Genomic DNA, 17,321 nt, shown 5'->3' on the forward strand with positions numbered 1-17,321 from the left:
CTCATTTCTGTGTGGGTGAATCAAAGGAAGAAGAGATACCATGACCAGGTTTGTGCGGGCAGGAGCCTGCAGGACCATTCACTTGGCAAAGGACTCAGCCAAAACTCCAGCACCTAATCCCTTTTCCACATCTGCCTGTCAGCTCTGCCTGTCTGTCGGTGCCTCCTGCAGACTGAAAGAGCACATGTGGCCGGACCTTGAGGTGGACACACACAGCTGGTGCTTTCTTACTTTAATTACACACACACTTGGCTTTGAAATACCTCTGTGTATTTAGTGCACAGGGAAGTATATTTAGGTTTAAAGTGAAGAATGCTGCACCACCGCAGCTTTAATCTTCCCTGACCAGACTCCAAATCCCACAGCCGTATTTCACGTGACCAGATGAGCCAGGACTCCAACAACTGCACGGAGCCCTGGTCAGGCTCAATATGTTTTCCTCACCATCTTGCTCTTCAAATTTAAGGTTTAAAATAAACACAAAGGAAAATCTGCAGGGAAGTTTCTGGAGGGTAGCTGTGGGCAAATGACTGTGGCCAGCTGCTTGTAGACTGTTTCATTGCAAGGGCAGGGATGGAAGTGGGCCTGGTGGTGTCAGGGTTGATTTTTCAGGAATTTCTAGAATAAATATTAGTGTAAAATGTGAGAAGAAACAGCAGTTTTAGCCAGAATGTTCATTGGAAAATCGTTAAGTCATCTAATCAAGACAACGAGAATGCATTATTATGATATTCAAACTCATGAAATTTGACTAACTCATCCACTGATTAAGCTATTCAAAAAGTCATTGTATCATTGTTCACATATTTTGTACATGTGTTATGCTTTGTTTTTTTGTAATCAATTAGTGATTTCTTAGAAATTCATTAAATATTCACTAGTCAGTTTTTTTAAGTCCATGAATAGGTTTTCGGCCAGATCAATTTTAAGACACAGAGCCAGTTACAGTTTAATTCTGAAAAATCATATAGGAAAGAAATATGAGAAAAAGACTGTATTTCTTCCACTTTTACAGCAATTGCAGTAGGTACATTTTAAGTGTTTATATAATAAAAAGGGCAGGTTTATTTGTGTCTATTGTTTCATCAGTGTTTTCTTCCCCGTAGGTTTTCTAAATGTGTCAGATGGATTGCTTGCTGTTGATCAGGCTCTGATTGTATTTGTGGGTCGATGTTGGGACACCTTTGTTCAAGGGGAGGCTGCTCACCTGACGTCATGCACCTTCCTCTCTCACATCATCATCTTTCCAACAGATACCTGAGTATAGACACCCATGCCCAGTAACCCCGTGTCCTACCATCTTCCACCACTGTACTCGCCACATGGATGTTTAGCTGATGACATTTCAGAAACACCAAGTTTTCACAGTGGAGGTTGGACACTAACCTCACAAATCTTGAAGTATAAATTCATTATGGTTTTATTGCTCTTTTTCATTGTATCATTCTGGCCTTAATATTAAATGGTTGCTGATTATACACAGAAATGAGTAGAAAAAATACAAATAATTATTTTAGATCATTTTAAGTTATTCAAATACTGCTATAGTTGACACTAAAAATATTACTAAAGAAGACCCTTTTGGTACCGGTTGCGGCGGGGCGGCGGGGCCGGGGCCGGCAGGAGGCCCGGCGCCCGCGGTGTACGAGCCGCCGAGCCCAGGGGCCCGGGCCTGCTGCCGCTGCTGGCAGTTGTGCATCATGAAAGATGAGCCAGCAGAGGCAGAGCTAATTTTGCGTGATGCTCTTCTTCTTGCCTATAAGCGTGATAACAAGAAGGCCATCACTTACACTTACGATTGGGCGGAAAAACTTTTTAAACCAACAATGAGTTACCTGCTTAGAAGGGCCATGGAACAGGAAGGCAATGCAATAATAGTAATCTCTCTAAAGCCGGCCACTATTTATGCTGCTCAGAATAGACAGGAGTTGACTCTTGCTGGTTATGAATTCTGCATTTCAACTCTAGAGGAAAAAATTGAAAGAGAAAAGGAATTATCAGAAGACACTTTGTCAGTGGAAGAGAAAGCCAACACCCACCTCCTCTTGGGCATGTGCCTAGACACCTATGCCCGCTACCTTCTGTTCTCCAAGCAGCCATCACAGGCACAAAGGATGAATGAAAAAGCTTTGCAGATTTCTGAAGAAATACTACGAGAAAGACACCCACAGACCATGGTGCTGCTGAGTGACCTGGCCACCACCCTGGATGCGCAGGGCCGCTCCGACGAGGCTCGTGTTCGCTCGCAGAGGGCGTCAGACCTGGCGAGACAGGTGGAGCACCCTGAGCTCCACGTGCTGCTCAGTGATCTGGCTGCGGCCCTGATGCACAGAGAACAATATGCACAAGCAGAAGAGATCTACCAGGAATGCTAAAGCGAGCAAAGCTGAAAAGAGATGAGGTTTCTCTGCAGCACATCAGGGAAGAGCTGGCTGAGCTGTCACGAAAAAGTAGACCTTTGTCGTAACCTTATCAAGCTCTAGACCCCTTTTGGTTGTAGGGAATTTATAGTGACACCTCTTATTCTAGTCCCAGTGGCATCCTGATCAATGGCTTAAATTCTTTGTCCTTGATACTCAAGTCCCCTCAACTTAGCCTTGCTGGAGGACAAGCTGTATACACTGTATACACTGCCATGTTTGTTTTGCAAAGAAAACTTTCACCCCCACCTGATTTTGCTTCTAAGGATGGGTGTCAGTTGATGCTTTCCATTGTAGCAGATGGTTGGTTAGGTGCTGTCCATGCTGGTCTGAGAATAACTCTAGATTAAGAGAGGCCAGTTTCCCTCTGGGGTGGGGTCTGGCATTTCAGCCAGGTGTCTCTCCCACAAGAGTTTTGTCCACCGATTTGCTGCCTTCTCTTATCAATACCTGGCAGACCAGAGCTACCGGTCTCATGGCAAAGGGGGATGACGGTGAGTTATTTTCTCTTATAGTCTGTCTCCTGAAGCCCAGTGTGGGATTTAATGCATAAAAATGTAGTATCTTGGCTTGCCACCAGCATCCAGCATGAAGTTTTAAAGTGGGAATTAGGCACTTGAAAGCATAGCGCCCATTTGATTATAAATAAAAGTGAACTGTATGTTTTTGTATGTATCTGGTTGTACACAACTGTGAAAAAAGGAGGGCAAGGAATGACGGCCACCTGCATCCCTGCTCTCTGAGCATTCACTCCTCTGCACCTGGTCACAGTGTCTCCAAACCCTCTGACTCCGAGTGGGGCCCTGTAGGTGTAGTGTTGAAAGCTTCCCAGTCATTCTGACGTGTCCCGCTGGTGCTATAGAAGAACCAGTGCCCTGAACCCTAGCTCTGGCTTTTGGGGTTTGGGTCTCAGTATCCTCATGTGTAGTGAGAGTCTCTCTTAGCTCTGGAAGAATGCATTTGGTGGATGACCTTCCCTGGATAGGCCGCTGTGTTGAGAGCCTTATCACACTGCCTCAGAGTGTGCAAAGTACACAACACAGGGTACTTTAAAAAACACTTTAAACATTGCATCTGTTTCACAGGTACTTTAAAACATCGATGATGTTTTCACCCCAGCAGCTCTGCGGTTCTTCTAGGTACCACGAAGGAACCCTGTTGTTGCTGGTATGTCGGTGGGGGTGGGGTGGGCAGGATAAACTGATAGTTGGGTTCCTGTGTACATACTGGGAGAACCCTTTCATAATAAACTAGACACTCTACAATAAAATTAAAAAAAAGGAAGAAGACCCTTTTGTATGAGGCCCACACCTTTTTCCCTTTGCTGCCCACTGGTACCACCGTCAGACTCAAGTCAACTTCAGCTGCCTGGACTGATCCTGATCTAACAGAGGGATATTTAAACAGTTCCAAGGGTCTTATCTCCATCTCGATATTACACCATTGCAGTTCTGATAAATAGGTTTTCACCTCATGTCCAAGCACTGGTCCCACCTCTGGGTCTTTTACCCAGGTTTCTTCCATGGTCCCAGTTTTTCAGTACCAAATCTCATAACCTACCTTGCAATAACAGCAGTAGTAATAAAAATAATAACACATCTTCGAGTAATAATAACACATTGTTGAATAATAATAGCAATAATTACATTCTTGAGCACTTGCTACATGCCAGGCTGTTTTCAAAATGCATTACACACATTAATTCATTTAATATGTGCATCGGAGGTGCCCCCTTGCCAGCCTTCCTCCTAGGATTGTAAACCGACTGGGAACTTTGTCCACGAGCAGAAGCCTCCCTCTGCGTGGAGAGCTGCCTTAACACTAAGGGTCTTGATCCCTTCATCCCATTATTGAAGTGTTGTCTACATCAATTTTTACTGGATTTTAGGGCCCTTAGCATTTCATTTTACACCCTCCCATCCACTCCTGCTGTAGCTTGCCCTGACTACAACCTCCAGACAACTTCTGCAACCAGAGCCTGCAGTTGGTCAGCTGCCCAGGAATCCCTGCCTCCTCGGAGGAAGGGGGCAATAGGGGGCAGTACTGGTGCCAAGCTCTCCTTTCTTCACCGGCCCTGCTTTGCTGTCAGTTACTGACATGTCCTGGTAAATCCTGAAACGCATCTCTCTATGGCATTCATGTCAGGGCCAAACATCACCATGTCCACAGGGAACTTGATGCAACGAACTGATTCACACTAATTCCATGTAGCAAGAAACTATAAAACAGGAGCTTATTGTATTTATTTGCAAAATGTTTTAAAATTATCTTTAAAGGGTTTCTTTCAGAGTAGGTAATAAATACTCCCCAGAAACCCTAAGCATAGCAATCAGCATATGTGAAGTAATCAAAAGAATAAAACAATGTTTAATCAAGAAGAATACAGCTCTTTCTGGGTCATGCTAGAGAAATGAGGAAACAGGACAGGCTCAGGGTCAAGCAATTAGGAGTTTTAATGTTGGTCTGTCATTTACCAGCTGCGCGAGGTGAGGAATTTAAGTTCTGCATCTGTTTCTTCATCTGTTAAATAAAAATGCTGCGACACTTCTATCTTACAGTGCTGCAGTGGGGTTTCAAAATATGGCATTTCAAAGTGCCTGGCACAGAGTGTGGCACAAATACATGCTCAGTAGTGGTGAGGACACTAGTGATGCAATGATGATGACTACAATGACCAATGGCCATGGCCATGGACCATGGAGATGTGCTATTTGGCTCTCCGGGAGAGACCACAGGATGAGCATTTGGTAACTGATGAGTGAAACATCAAAACAGAAGAATGGAGAAAGGAAAAGGAAGGGAAAGGGGAAAAAGAGCTAAGATAGTTTAAAAAACCAGAAGAGGCAGAAAAAAGTAAAGCAATATAAAACCAGCCTTGTGGTCCCTGGCATCATAAACATTTCCTAGAAGCTTCATCAAGCTGATTTTTCTTTTCTCAGCCATTGCAGACTATTTCAATATCTGCCTGGGTTGCACTGAGGACCCTTAACCCAACTAAGTTTTGCTCTGTGTTTAAAAACACTGATTCTCAGGGAATTTGCAATGATTTAAATTAATCACATGAAACTAAAGGCATGTACTACACTACGCTACAAACTCAAGTTATAACTGAGTTGGCTGTCTAGTAGAAATAAAGAATAAAGAATCAGAACATCATAAGTACCTAGAATGATATTTACCTAAGAACAGCAAAAGCAGGAAGTAGTGCAGACATAAAGTGAGACCTGAAAGTCAACATTATTCTGTCGGACTTTCCTGAGGCAGACACCCCAAATGCCATCCAATCCCGACCACAGAAGACAAACCTCGTGAGAATTTTGAAAAGACAAGTTGAGTCATATGTTGGAAAAAATGATGGGTTTTTACTCTCCCACAACACCAAATTGTTGAAAGCTTTCAGAGGTTGTATAAATAAAATATGAATATCGAAGTTCATAGTTCCCCTTCCACAAGTTTATCTCTGTTTATGTGAAGAATTGAAAATCAAAATGTGAGTTGAGATTAGCTATTCCTTCCATAGTAATTTCTGATTTTGTCAATGAGGGAAAAAAAAGTTCAAATATGTTTATTATTTCATTAAAATCAACTGCCCAGTCCTCTCCCTTTCTGATTTTCGTTACCTAAAAAAATTTGGTCTTGTTGTTCACAGTCCGATCTGCTTAATGCTCAGCTCTAACATCCCCCATGTTCTTGTCTGCTCTAACCTGTAGTTTCAAACCAAATCAAAAACGTTAGTTCAGAGTTTACATTTATGCTAAGTTTATGTGAGGCAACAATGCAACATAACCTCCAAAAAAGGTAAGTATCATCCTAGAGATAAGAGAAGTACAGTATTCAGAATGCAAGAGGTGCTGGTCCCATTTCACTTTTGAAAAAAAAAAAAAAAACAAAAGCACTACACCTAACATATTATTTATATCTCTTAAAGGTTTTAGGGATTCCTCCATTCCTGAGTTCAGAACCAGCCAAAAAATAAGACACGGGAGACCAACAGGTTAAACTATCAGCTTTATTACTGATAAACTGATTGGAGAAAGTGATCTTAGATCTGTGGACAAAAGAGCCTATTAATACTGTACTCCTACAAGCCCTTTCTGCATCCCAGCGCACACACACAAAGCCTCCCTCAGTGCCCGGGGGAGAGTCTGGAGCTGCCTCTGCCTGGGGCAGGGAAGGGAGGGTAAGGGAAGATTACTGTCCTTTTATATTAATAGATTTGTTCCACCCCATTAGCTCACCAGTCATCACCTAACAAGTGAGTGGCTGGCTTCTCTGTAGGAAAGAGTGAGTGAGGGATGGATTAAAGGCCAAGAGTCTCATTCCAGTAGGGGTCCTTCAACATAGAAACGTTAACCAAATGAAAGGAGAGTCCTTCTCAACAACACTCAATTCTAGACTCCTCATCAGATAAAATCTGAGCACGTTGAAACCATGACCAGGATAGTTCGGACCTTTAAAACCCTGTATCATAATCACAAATTGCTGTAAGGGTAGGACTATGTGAAATTAACACCTTCCTTCCAACTGTTAAATGAGTGGTGGATTTGTCTGCATGGCCCTGTGGCAGAGGCCGACATTCTACTTGCCCCCCAGTATTTCCTGCATCCTGTTCAGTTAGGCAAGGCCACGTGACTAGTCCTGCCCAGTGAATTGTGAGCAGGGTTGACGTGTCACCTGCAGCCTAAGGCAAGTCTGTTCTTGGTCCTTGGGTCTCTCTTACCCTCTGCTACAGTGACCTGGGAGGTCTCATGTTCCAGATGGTGAGCTATGCTAGGTGGGGCCTCTGTCAACCTAGGTCTTGAGTGAATGAGAGAGACGTTCAAGAAGGCAAGGCCATGGCCACGGGGAACAATGAGGAAGGAAGTGCTTCCCAGAGTGTAGAATCAGTTCTGAATCCAGGAACGTTCTTCATCCCCTGAAGAGGAGGCCTATAAAATATCCGTTCAGCAAGATTTCAGAATTGCTGCAGATCAGTGATTGCTGGGCACCTCTTACTCCTTATCATTCTGAATGGAGTGTTGACTCTGTTCTGTCACTGTATGCTGGGTGTGAGGGATGCATAGAACCTCTTTTTAGTTCACAAGTTTCTGGAGCAAGAGTGACCATATGCAGACCTCATACAGAGGCTATCATGGGACGCCTCAAAAATCCCAAACCTGAAGCTCAAAGCCTTGATTTGCTGTGACTTTAAGCTGCCTCCCCTGTGGAGGAGCTAGGTGAAATCTATATTTGGAAAAAGAAGAGCAAAGGTATGTTGGTGGCCAGAAGGAAAGACTAAGGTGGTGACAGTGTTGCTCACCAAATGCTCTGGTTCAACGAGGCTAAGCGCCGAGGTCTTGTCAATAAGCTGTGGACGGAAGTGACTCCAGGTATCTGTCCCTGCGTCCAAGACAAGAGACTAAGGAAACTTTATGTTGAGACAGCAGAGCCACAGCAGAGCCTGAAACACTCCTGGTGCGTCACTACACACTGCAGGACAACTTTCCTGGAGAGTTACAGGGACCTATAGGCATTTCATGAAATTACTAAGTTAAACCATTAAGATTTAGGGTTTTGCTTCTTACTGCAGCATAGCCTAGCTTATCCTGTCTGATATGAACCACAGGGAGCAGAATTCTGAAGTTCCTCAGAGATCAGTCCGGATCCTATTTTCCTTCTAACTCTATGGGCTCTTCCTAGAGGATCTTATACATTCTCATGACTTTAAATAACATCTATAGGTAGGTAAGCCTACTCCCAAGTTGCCCCTGGCAGTTCTGAATTGTACTTGCCATCCTGGCAAAATTAGTTGTGCCCCTTTCATTCTCAAAACTGCCCTGGTTTGGATAATTAAATAATATAGCACCTTATTTATATGTCAACTACTGTCAAATCTCTATTTCCAATCCCAGGCCTCTTTTAGAGCTTCACACATAGACTGTGCAGCCATACATGCAACACCTCCATTTGTATATATCACAAGCATAGGCATCTCAAGCTTAACATTTCCTATACTGAAATTTTTTCTTCTCACCTTTGCAATCTGCTGCTTCTTCAGTATGCCACATGCCATGTACCCATTTGGTCAAGTTAGAAACATGATGTCATCTGTGACACCTGCCTCCTCATCACCCACATCCAATGTCTCACCAAGGCCTGTCAATTCCACCTCTGAAATACATCACAAACCACGCACATCTTCTCATCTCTACTGCCACAACCTGATCCAAGTTGCCACTATTCTTGGCCCTGAAATAGCTTCCTGACTAGTCTCTACTCTTGCTTCTACTCTGGACACAGCGGCAAGAATGACCTTTAAAACTTAAATTAGATCATGTCCTTTCCTAGCTTAAGACCATTCAGTGATTCTAAAAACAGAATCCCATAACCTCAATTCTGGTCCATAAGGTCCTGCATGATTTTGTACCTGTCAACTTTCCTGGCCTTTACTTCCCACCTCCCACATCTCTGCTCCAGTCATTCTGTCCTTTCTCTAGTCCTCCAGCAAGCCATGTTCTTTCCTACCCTAATGCATCTTCACCTACTCTTCCTTCTATCTGGCAGAGGCTGTTAGATGCTCACCAAAGATCATATTCTCTTCACTTACATAGGTGTGCTGCTAGACTACATTTCCCAGACTCCCTTGCAGTCATTATAGCCAGAGGATACAATTCTAGACAATATGATGTGATCATAAGTCACATATACCTCTTCCAGGCCTGGCCCATACAGACATCCCCCACATGCTCCTCCGTGCTCTTTCCCCTTTCCCATTGGCTGCAATGGAGATGACCACCAGGCAACTCTGGCAGCCACATGTAGAAGATGGAAGATCATCTGTCAGAATGAGACCCAGAATGACTGGGTGGAGAAAAGCTATCTCATCTTTCTGTCTTCTGCCCAGTACAGGTACCTGAGTAAGAAATACACTTCTATTGTGTTTAAGACAGAATATATTTGGGGGTCTATTATTACAATGGTTAGCACTATTTAATCAAAAACCTGTACCTAGAGCATTGCTCAACCATACCACCACCACCATGCACACACACACGCACCCCTACACTCAGTAACTCTGCATTGCTCACACCTACTCATAGCCTAGGTCTGGGCTTACATGCATTGAGAGGCCATGCCTGAATCCCCTCATCCACTCTAAATTAAGTTGTGCTGACATTCTCTTTCTCCACACACTAGTCCTTCCTGTCACTTTACTCATCACAATGCTTAATTACATATTCATTTGTGTGTATATTTATTTAAAGTCTATGTCCACAACTGGTCCATAAGATCCATGGAATCAGAACCTTTTGTCCATCAAAATAATATACACAGAGCTTGCACTGTGCCTGGCATACAACAGTCACTTAATAAATTTAAAAATATACAGGATGAACCAATGAGAGGCCACTCTTAAGGGAATACATATGTTTTTTATCACCAGACCACAACTCTAGACCAAAAATCATAGAGAATTAAAATATAGATCATAGGGAATTTTTAATCTTTATTCATTCAGAACGCAATTCTGGGACAATCGACAACCAAGAGAAACCCTACACTGTGAAGTAGTGTTAGCCAGCTGAATAATATAACAGTATTGCCCTGATATGTGCAAGCAAGAAGTCAATTTCCATTCCTTTCAAAAAACCTCTTGCTAAACGTTTACATTTTCTTCCCATCAAGAATGCATTAACAAGATCATGCTTATATAGCTAGTCAGCACAAGAGACAAACGACAATTTACACAGGTCTGTTTAAGTCTTGCAGTAGAGTGCTCACAACTCAAGCTACAGCTGTTGACCTTTCCGATGGCATTCATTATGTGACATTGTCACCAATTACATTAAAAGGACTCACTAACTTTTAAAGGTAGAATTACTCAAAAAGTTCTGTATTGCAAATAACACATGGACTATTGCATCTACACCTAAAATGGCAAAATCACTTAAATCTCTTCTATGGTCCTCCGTGTCTTATATGTAGGAAAATGAATATTATAGACCAAGTTCTTATATTTTTACTTGAGTCTATTTTAAGTAATGCCTATTAATATTTAAATGATTAAAAAATAAATCAATGTTAAATATTAACTGCACAAAATCTAAAAGAAAATGGCCATATTACATCATACTACATTATATAGATAGATTAAAAGCAGTTAATTAGAAGGCTTTTTAAAAATTTAAAGTTTCTGACATCATCTTCCACCATTCCATTAATTCTTCCTTCTCTTCTTCTTTCCTTTCAGAAAATGACTCCAGTTCAAAATCAACCTAAAGGAGAAAATAAGGATATACTCTTATCAAACTGATTACATACTTTTTAAAACTGAGAAAAGAACAACAGGTTTAGAGTTTATTAAAATAAGCTCAATCCAGCCACCTGAATTAAAGTATATCCTAAAAAAACTCTCATGATAAGCAACAAGATACTTTTAGGGAAGAAGAATATCAAAAGTCATTATGTTTCAAATGTGCTTTGATCTAATAGCTTTCTAGAATTATTGGAAAGCAGATTATTTAGAGGCAGATTGTTTAAAGGCAGTTTTTCCCCCATAAAAAGATGTAACTTATAATTAGTTTTCTGCCTTTGACTATTCAGTGAGCTTCTCCTGCCAACCTTGAATTTTCTCCTAAAAGCTGGGGGAATATGGAAGAATGCAGTTTGGTGTCCTGGTGTTCCAAACCACAGGGTTCTGCTTTCTAGAACCTTGAATGTGCTAAAGAAACTGATGGAAATACACACATCTCCAAACCACCACGAAGGCCAGTAGTCCAGGAACTCAACTCTCCTATGAACTGGGCATCCTCATCAGGTCTATGGAGAATTCATACACTTCTGCACAAAGGACTATTCAAAATATGCAGCTCCAAACCCCAGTCCTCCCTGGGCCCAGGAGACAGCCATGCCCCATTCCACGTGGATCTAAGAGTTCTTTGATCTGGCCACTCGAGCCTGTGGTTATTTAAGAAAGTGACTACTCAATACCTCCTTGAACTCACACGGGCTAGAAAGGCTAAGGGTCAAAATAGTTGAACCTTTTACAACCTGGCTCTGGAGCTACTTTTTTCCAGGTTTTATTTGCCCAAATTTACCTCCTGATTTTAATACATATCCAGCCTAATATATATATACACACAGTCGAAACCAAAGCAACAGTTAAAAACTCAGGATATTTAGTTTGCAAAACCAAGCATTTATACTCCAAACTTTGGGGACATAAACAAAAACACAATAAATTCTTTTCAAGCTTTTTAATTGGAAACTCTGTAGGCCATTCCATAGTAATGTAATACAAGGACAGTAGTAAAATCCTTCTCTAAGAGAGTTTTGGTCTTATCACCATCACCTTCCTAGTAAAATAAATGGTATTTACTTAAATAGTATCATTCTTGATAGTTCTTAGCATAGAGGGCCTTGCTCATAGTGTGTGCTTAATAAATGTTTAGTTAATGCCTAAGTTACCTTGCAGGCCTAATTTATTTTTCCAAATACTTATTGAGTAAGGTATTATACTAGGTGCTAGGGATAAAAAGATAAATTGAACAGAATATTATTGAGATTGAAATCAAGGTCAGCAAATAAAAGCTTCATTTTTTAAAGGTTTTATTTGATTTTCTGGTGGATCTCTTCAAAAACTGAGAAATGGTAATAGAGCTTCACATTGAGTGGTATTAAATCAATCACTGAGCCCTTGGGCAAGTCACTTAACTTTGCTAGGCCTCAGTTTTCTCATCTTTTAACAGATGGATAACAGGATAATAATGGCTTCTATCTCACAGAATTATTATGAAAGCTAAATATAATCACTTAAACATGCCTGACCCATGGTAAGTGCTTAATAAATTTTAGCTATTATCACGATCACTTACCCTGACAGCGGGGCTATAAGGAACTGCCACTTTCTTTGTTATCGCCAGATAGCCTGGTGCTGAGGCTGTAACTTTATAGTTTCCAGGTACAAGCAATCTCCAGTAATCACCATCCTTTGCTGCAGGGCAACAAAATTTCAAGTCACAGGCACATATATGAAATGCATAGTTATGCCATCTAAGTTCAATTTTGATTCCCTGTTTTTAAAGTAGATGTTTATTGAATTTAATGAAATTCCATTGAAAAGATCATGACACTCTCTAGAGGGCATCGTTACTTACAGCAATTTTACAGACATTAATGTTAAACTGTCTAATAAATCTTCTAATATGATGAACCATCATAATCATGTCAGGAGTAACACAGGTTAACGGATATATCAAGTCCCCAAGCAGTGGGATCCCACCATCTGGCACCGTGTTTTGACTCTTGCCGAGCATCTGGCTGTGAAGACCCGGCGGTCTGAGTCTAGGTCAGTGTCTCAGAAAGTGTGGCTGAAGGCACCTCGTCAGAAACCCTCAGGGACTTGTTAGAAATTTCAATTTCTGAAGACTCAGAATAGTTGGTCTGGCTGCCTTCTAGGAACTGCATTTTCAATCAGCCCTCCAGAGGATTTCTGTTCCCATTCCTCCCCTCACACCCCCGTCCTCTCCTTGAGCAGCTTAGGTTCCTGGGCACCCCAGTCAATGACACACATATCCTTCAACCTATGTGCTGTTCTGCACCTGCTTATAGGCCTGGCAAACCACCAGCGCTGGGTAACACCCACCCCCTCTACTCTCTGCCTGCCCCTTTGGCTGCGAGGGGCTGGGGAAAACACACACCCATGCTGAGCTGTCTCCTGTCCACAAACACCAGCCTTCCACAGGCCCTCGTCCTGCCCTGTCTTCCTCCCGAGCCCTTTCACTCTCCCATTTCCTAGATTAGTGCGCATCAATCACCTGGGAAACAGTAAAGTACAAATTCTAATTCACTGGCTCTGGGATGAGGCCTGAGCTTCTGCATTTCTGACCAGCTCCAGGTGATGCTGAATTCAGCTGCTGGTAGGGGTCATACTCTGAATACCAAGGACCTAGTGGACAGTCTCCCTTTTCCTAACACCTGTAAAGCATCCTCTTCATCCTCACTCTCTGTTGATGCTTCACATTGTATTTCATTGTGAATATGGAAACCATCAGAAAAAAATAAAACCCCATCACCATCTCTTCCATTCTACCTCTGGACTCTACATCTCCTTTCAGCTAGTGCCTCATTTATCTTCTTCGCTTTACAGCAAAATCTCTGGGAAGACTTGTCAATACTCTTCATTTCAAATGTGTCTCCTCCTCTCTCCTTAGACTCTCCCCAGTCGGGCTCCGCTGGTCCACTGAAATAGACTCATCACAAGACTCTCCACTCTGCCTTATCCACAAGATTCTCCACGCTGCCTCATTCCTGACACTTTTCACACTCTCTCCCTCCTGAAACATTCCAGCCTTCCCGAACAAGGCACTGGGTTTTCTCTCCACCTTAGACCCCGTTGCTCATCCCTCCCTACTACCTCACCCTGCCCTAGAAAAGCTGCAGTGTCCCAGAGCCCACTCCTCAGATTTCATTCCTTTCTACCTATAATTATTCCCAACATCCAGATTTTTCTAAATTTTTCACATCTGGAATGCAGAGAAAATAATGTTTGTATGTTACGCTAGAGCTAACAGAAGCAGTTACTTGTGGCCACACGGGACATGGCCTGGGTCCTTCAGGAGTTCCTCCCTGGGGGCGAAGGGAGCAATAATTTGGCACAGGTTCTGGCCTATTGGTCTGGAAGCTGGGCTGGCACTTCATGGGGTGTTGATAAGTATTGTTTAATAAATAAATAAATGGAGTTTTAGAGAACAAATATTCAGGATTAAAAAAAATACAAATTATAAATGTGGAGGTTAAGAAACAGGTAATGGTATAGGATGTTTGGGCACTAAAGGTTAATTAATGCTAAGGTCTACAAACATGTAGAGTTTATAGCTAAAAAGATATTACTGTTGTTGAAAAGATCCCAACAGATGAGAGTTACACTAAAATAAGCTGGATAGATATTTATTAACAGGAGTAGGTAGGTTTGCCAAGAAAATACATCATTTTCCCCAAAGTAGGAAAATGGAAATGGGGCTTTAAACTTAGAAATAACTAACATCAACCTCAATCCTGTAACATCCTGTTCAGCCTTGAATACATCTGGATTTATGATACAGATTAAATGAAGAAATGGATGGGAAATCCTAGACACACAATACACCGGCAGTTACCGTCCTTCCTACTCCTCTGCTCCCTCCTGAGGTTCACCAGTTAACAGCTCATTAGTACTTCTTCTTAGGAGAGATCAGTATTTTAATTCCAGCTGGTTCATCTTCCTTTGCCTCAACAACTGCAAAGACTCCCGCAGATGGCCCCGCCTCGCAGCTCTGGGGTGAGATAGCTGAGGAAAGGGCGCCACCTGCTGTACCCCAATTTCTAAGTGCAGCAGCCATCCTGAGTAATTGCCTGACCTGCTCCCCAGAAAAAATTTAACTAGATCAAAGCTGGGGGGAGAGATGGGGTAAAGAGACATGAGGCATTTAATTGCTGTGCTTAGAACAGTGTAAGAAGTATAACTATGCTAAGAAGTAACCACGCTCTCGTGTGCAATACTAGAGCCTCCGATCACAGCAGAGAACACCCACCAGATGTGACATCATGGTCTATTCCTTCCACGGAGATGGTTGCATTGGCAATTGGGTTACCCTGAAGGTCTCGGACAAATCCTTTAACTCCTCGGTGTATCTGTGATGGTCAAGAACAACCAAAAAATCTGTATTAGAAACGACCTAAAAACATGCTTCAATCAAACATCTCCTTATTTTTTAGCAAAATACTGCAGATCCCCACTGTTTAAGAATCAAAACAAGCTAAAAAAAGCCGCTGAATTTTCTGTGTACTCTTTACTCTGCTTTTCCGCAAGTAGACAAATGAGAAGTAACCCCCTGAAAACTGACATCTTGTTCTGAGTCAAAGAAGACTTTGAAGTACCTTCCAAACCACCAAAACAAAAACAAAACAAAAAGGTCTGTCAATGTGTAAAACAGTTCTGGTCTTAGCACATTTCATTGTTTTCTATTTTAAATTTGGTCACTTGCGTATACTTTATATGGCAGCTGTCAGTTAAAAAGATAACCACATTACAGCCCTTCAATACTTTTTACTTCTAGATAAAAGGATATATACACTGTGAATACTTTTGCATTAAACCCATTAATAATATCATTCTGATTGATAATCAGTGCATGAAAGGTCAGTGAACTTACTAACTGAAAACTGGGTTTAGAAGTAAAATGGAAGAGTTTTTATTGAGACAAGCCCCTGAATTAAGTTGCTGTCATCAGCTAACTACTGCAATGCAAACTACAGAAACAGCTTTATTTTTAAATGATAATTCAACTAAGTCAATATGTATCTGAAGTGACGGAGAGTCACTTAAGGTCTCTGAGAAGGTACTGCTTCTGAAATATCAAATGATAATCTATTAAGCTTGATTACCTAACAAAACGTCCCCCTCCCCAATGCTCCAGTTGCTCCTCACTCATCTGGCCCCAGAAAATGAATTTTCTTTTGCTACTGATGATATTTGAATATTTCCCTACAGAAAGTAGAATAAGTCTCATGTGTCCCTTTGTCACTGGAGAATAAATTTGGCAGTGGTACAATGTTTTATCAAAGAGATAGCCCTGGATAGCAGCAAATTTTTTTTTCACTTGCTATTTTTTTAAAAAGCAAAACCTCTGAAACTCTATAAAAGTAACACACAATTCTTTTCTCTAAAGGTAATTTACCAATGGTAAAAAGCTATACATGTTGTCAGTAATAATAAATAATATTTTAATGGCAACCAGTATAGTGTGAAGAGAGTAAACACTTTTTTTTAAAACAAAAAGACATTCTTAGACTTTTCCCCAAGACTTACCTATGGATTAGCTAACCAAAATTGTAAGAGACTGAAATTTAGCCACTGGAAACAAGAAAAGTTAGCTTTCTGAATGAAATTCACATGGTAAAAGTCATTGGGATCAGAAAAATTGTGGAGATGAATTTATTCATCTTGAGGCACTATAATCCTGATATATTATAAACCTTAAAGAAATGAAAGTTTGAAACTTCCTCATCTTTGGAAAATAAATCAATCATTTCAAAAACATATAATGCACCTACATTAGGCACAAATATACCCAGTTAATATTCATAACTTTACTTTTTTCTGCCTCTGCAACCCAAGACTTAAATTACAGTATGTGATTAACAAATAGTTAAATAAGTAAATGTCTATCTCTGATATGCCAACTGTGGAGCACAATATTTCTGTTTGAAATTTTCCACTGTAGGAATAAATCTCAACTGAAGTGTTATAGGCTGTCACGACTCCACAGGAATGCAGACTGGAAAGTACTGTCACTTTATGACTTTTGCAAAAGAAATCCCAGAAGTTCAAATTTCACTCATACCTGGGGAAGCTATTTTACTACACTTGTCCTTCCTATAATTCTCTCTCCCCAGATTCCAGGACATTTCAATCAACCAAGGCTAAAAAAAAAAAAATGCTGAATATTCTTCATTGTTACTAGAATTGTTTATGTCAATAGCCCTTAAATCCTCAAATACTTAAATGCCCCCCAGAGAGCTTGCTGAAATGGAGACTCCAGGGTCCTGCCCTGCTAGGAGTGTGATTCAGTGTTGGGACAGGAAACTCGTTTTTAACAAGAATCTAGATGATTCTGACGCAGGTGCTCATGAACCATTCTTGAAAAATTCTTTGGAAATTTTGAGAACTAGATGGTTCCAAAGCTATTGTGTGGGAGCTCTTCTTAGCAAACTATTTACCCTAATTAACTTTACAGTTCCAGTTCCTGCAAACATTCCTTTAAAACTCTGCAAGAGATTTCCTCTCAACCAATTACTGAATTGTATCTCCTAATCACCTACTTTCCATGAGTTGTAAAATTAGTCCACACTTAGATTTTGGGCCCAGGTGTTCAATCATTA

The 17,321-nt window shown here is 41.3% G+C and overlaps 2 protein-coding genes across 2 annotated transcripts in view; one reads left to right on the top strand and one right to left on the bottom strand.

The window, feature by feature from the left end:
* The first annotated feature begins 1,700 nt into the window (after positions 1–1,700).
* LOC132366394 (tetratricopeptide repeat protein 19, mitochondrial-like) lies at positions 1,701–2,375 on the top strand. Its single transcript, XM_059923966.1, has one exon. It carries the CDS (start codon positions 1,701–1,703, stop codon positions 2,373–2,375), a length of 675 nt encoding a protein of 224 aa, XP_059779949.1.
* Positions 2,376–9,886: 7,511 nt separating this feature from the next.
* Positions 9,887–17,321, bottom strand: part of CPE (carboxypeptidase E) — a 109,597-nt gene continuing 102,162 nt past the window's right edge. The window contains exons 7-9 of the mRNA XM_059923967.1: positions 14,972–15,071; positions 12,275–12,393; positions 9,887–10,675 (exon numbers count right to left, since the gene is read on the bottom strand). Coding sequence (XP_059779950.1) covers positions 10,577–10,675; positions 12,275–12,393; positions 14,972–15,071 — 318 coding nt within the window. The 3' untranslated portion in view covers positions 9,887–10,576. The remainder of the gene's footprint in view (positions 10,676–12,274; positions 12,394–14,971; positions 15,072–17,321) is intronic.

The sequence above is a fragment of the Balaenoptera ricei genome, chromosome 5 (genome assembly GCF_028023285.1).
Source record: "Balaenoptera ricei isolate mBalRic1 chromosome 5, mBalRic1.hap2, whole genome shotgun sequence".
Lineage (NCBI taxonomy): Eukaryota > Metazoa > Chordata > Mammalia > Artiodactyla > Balaenopteridae > Balaenoptera > Balaenoptera ricei.

Bases quoted from the DNA above. Each gene is read 5' to 3' on its own strand.
- LOC132366394 (XM_059923966.1), top strand. From the start codon at position 1,701: ATGAAAGATGAGCCAGCAGAGGCAGAGCTAATTTTGCGTGATGCTCTT.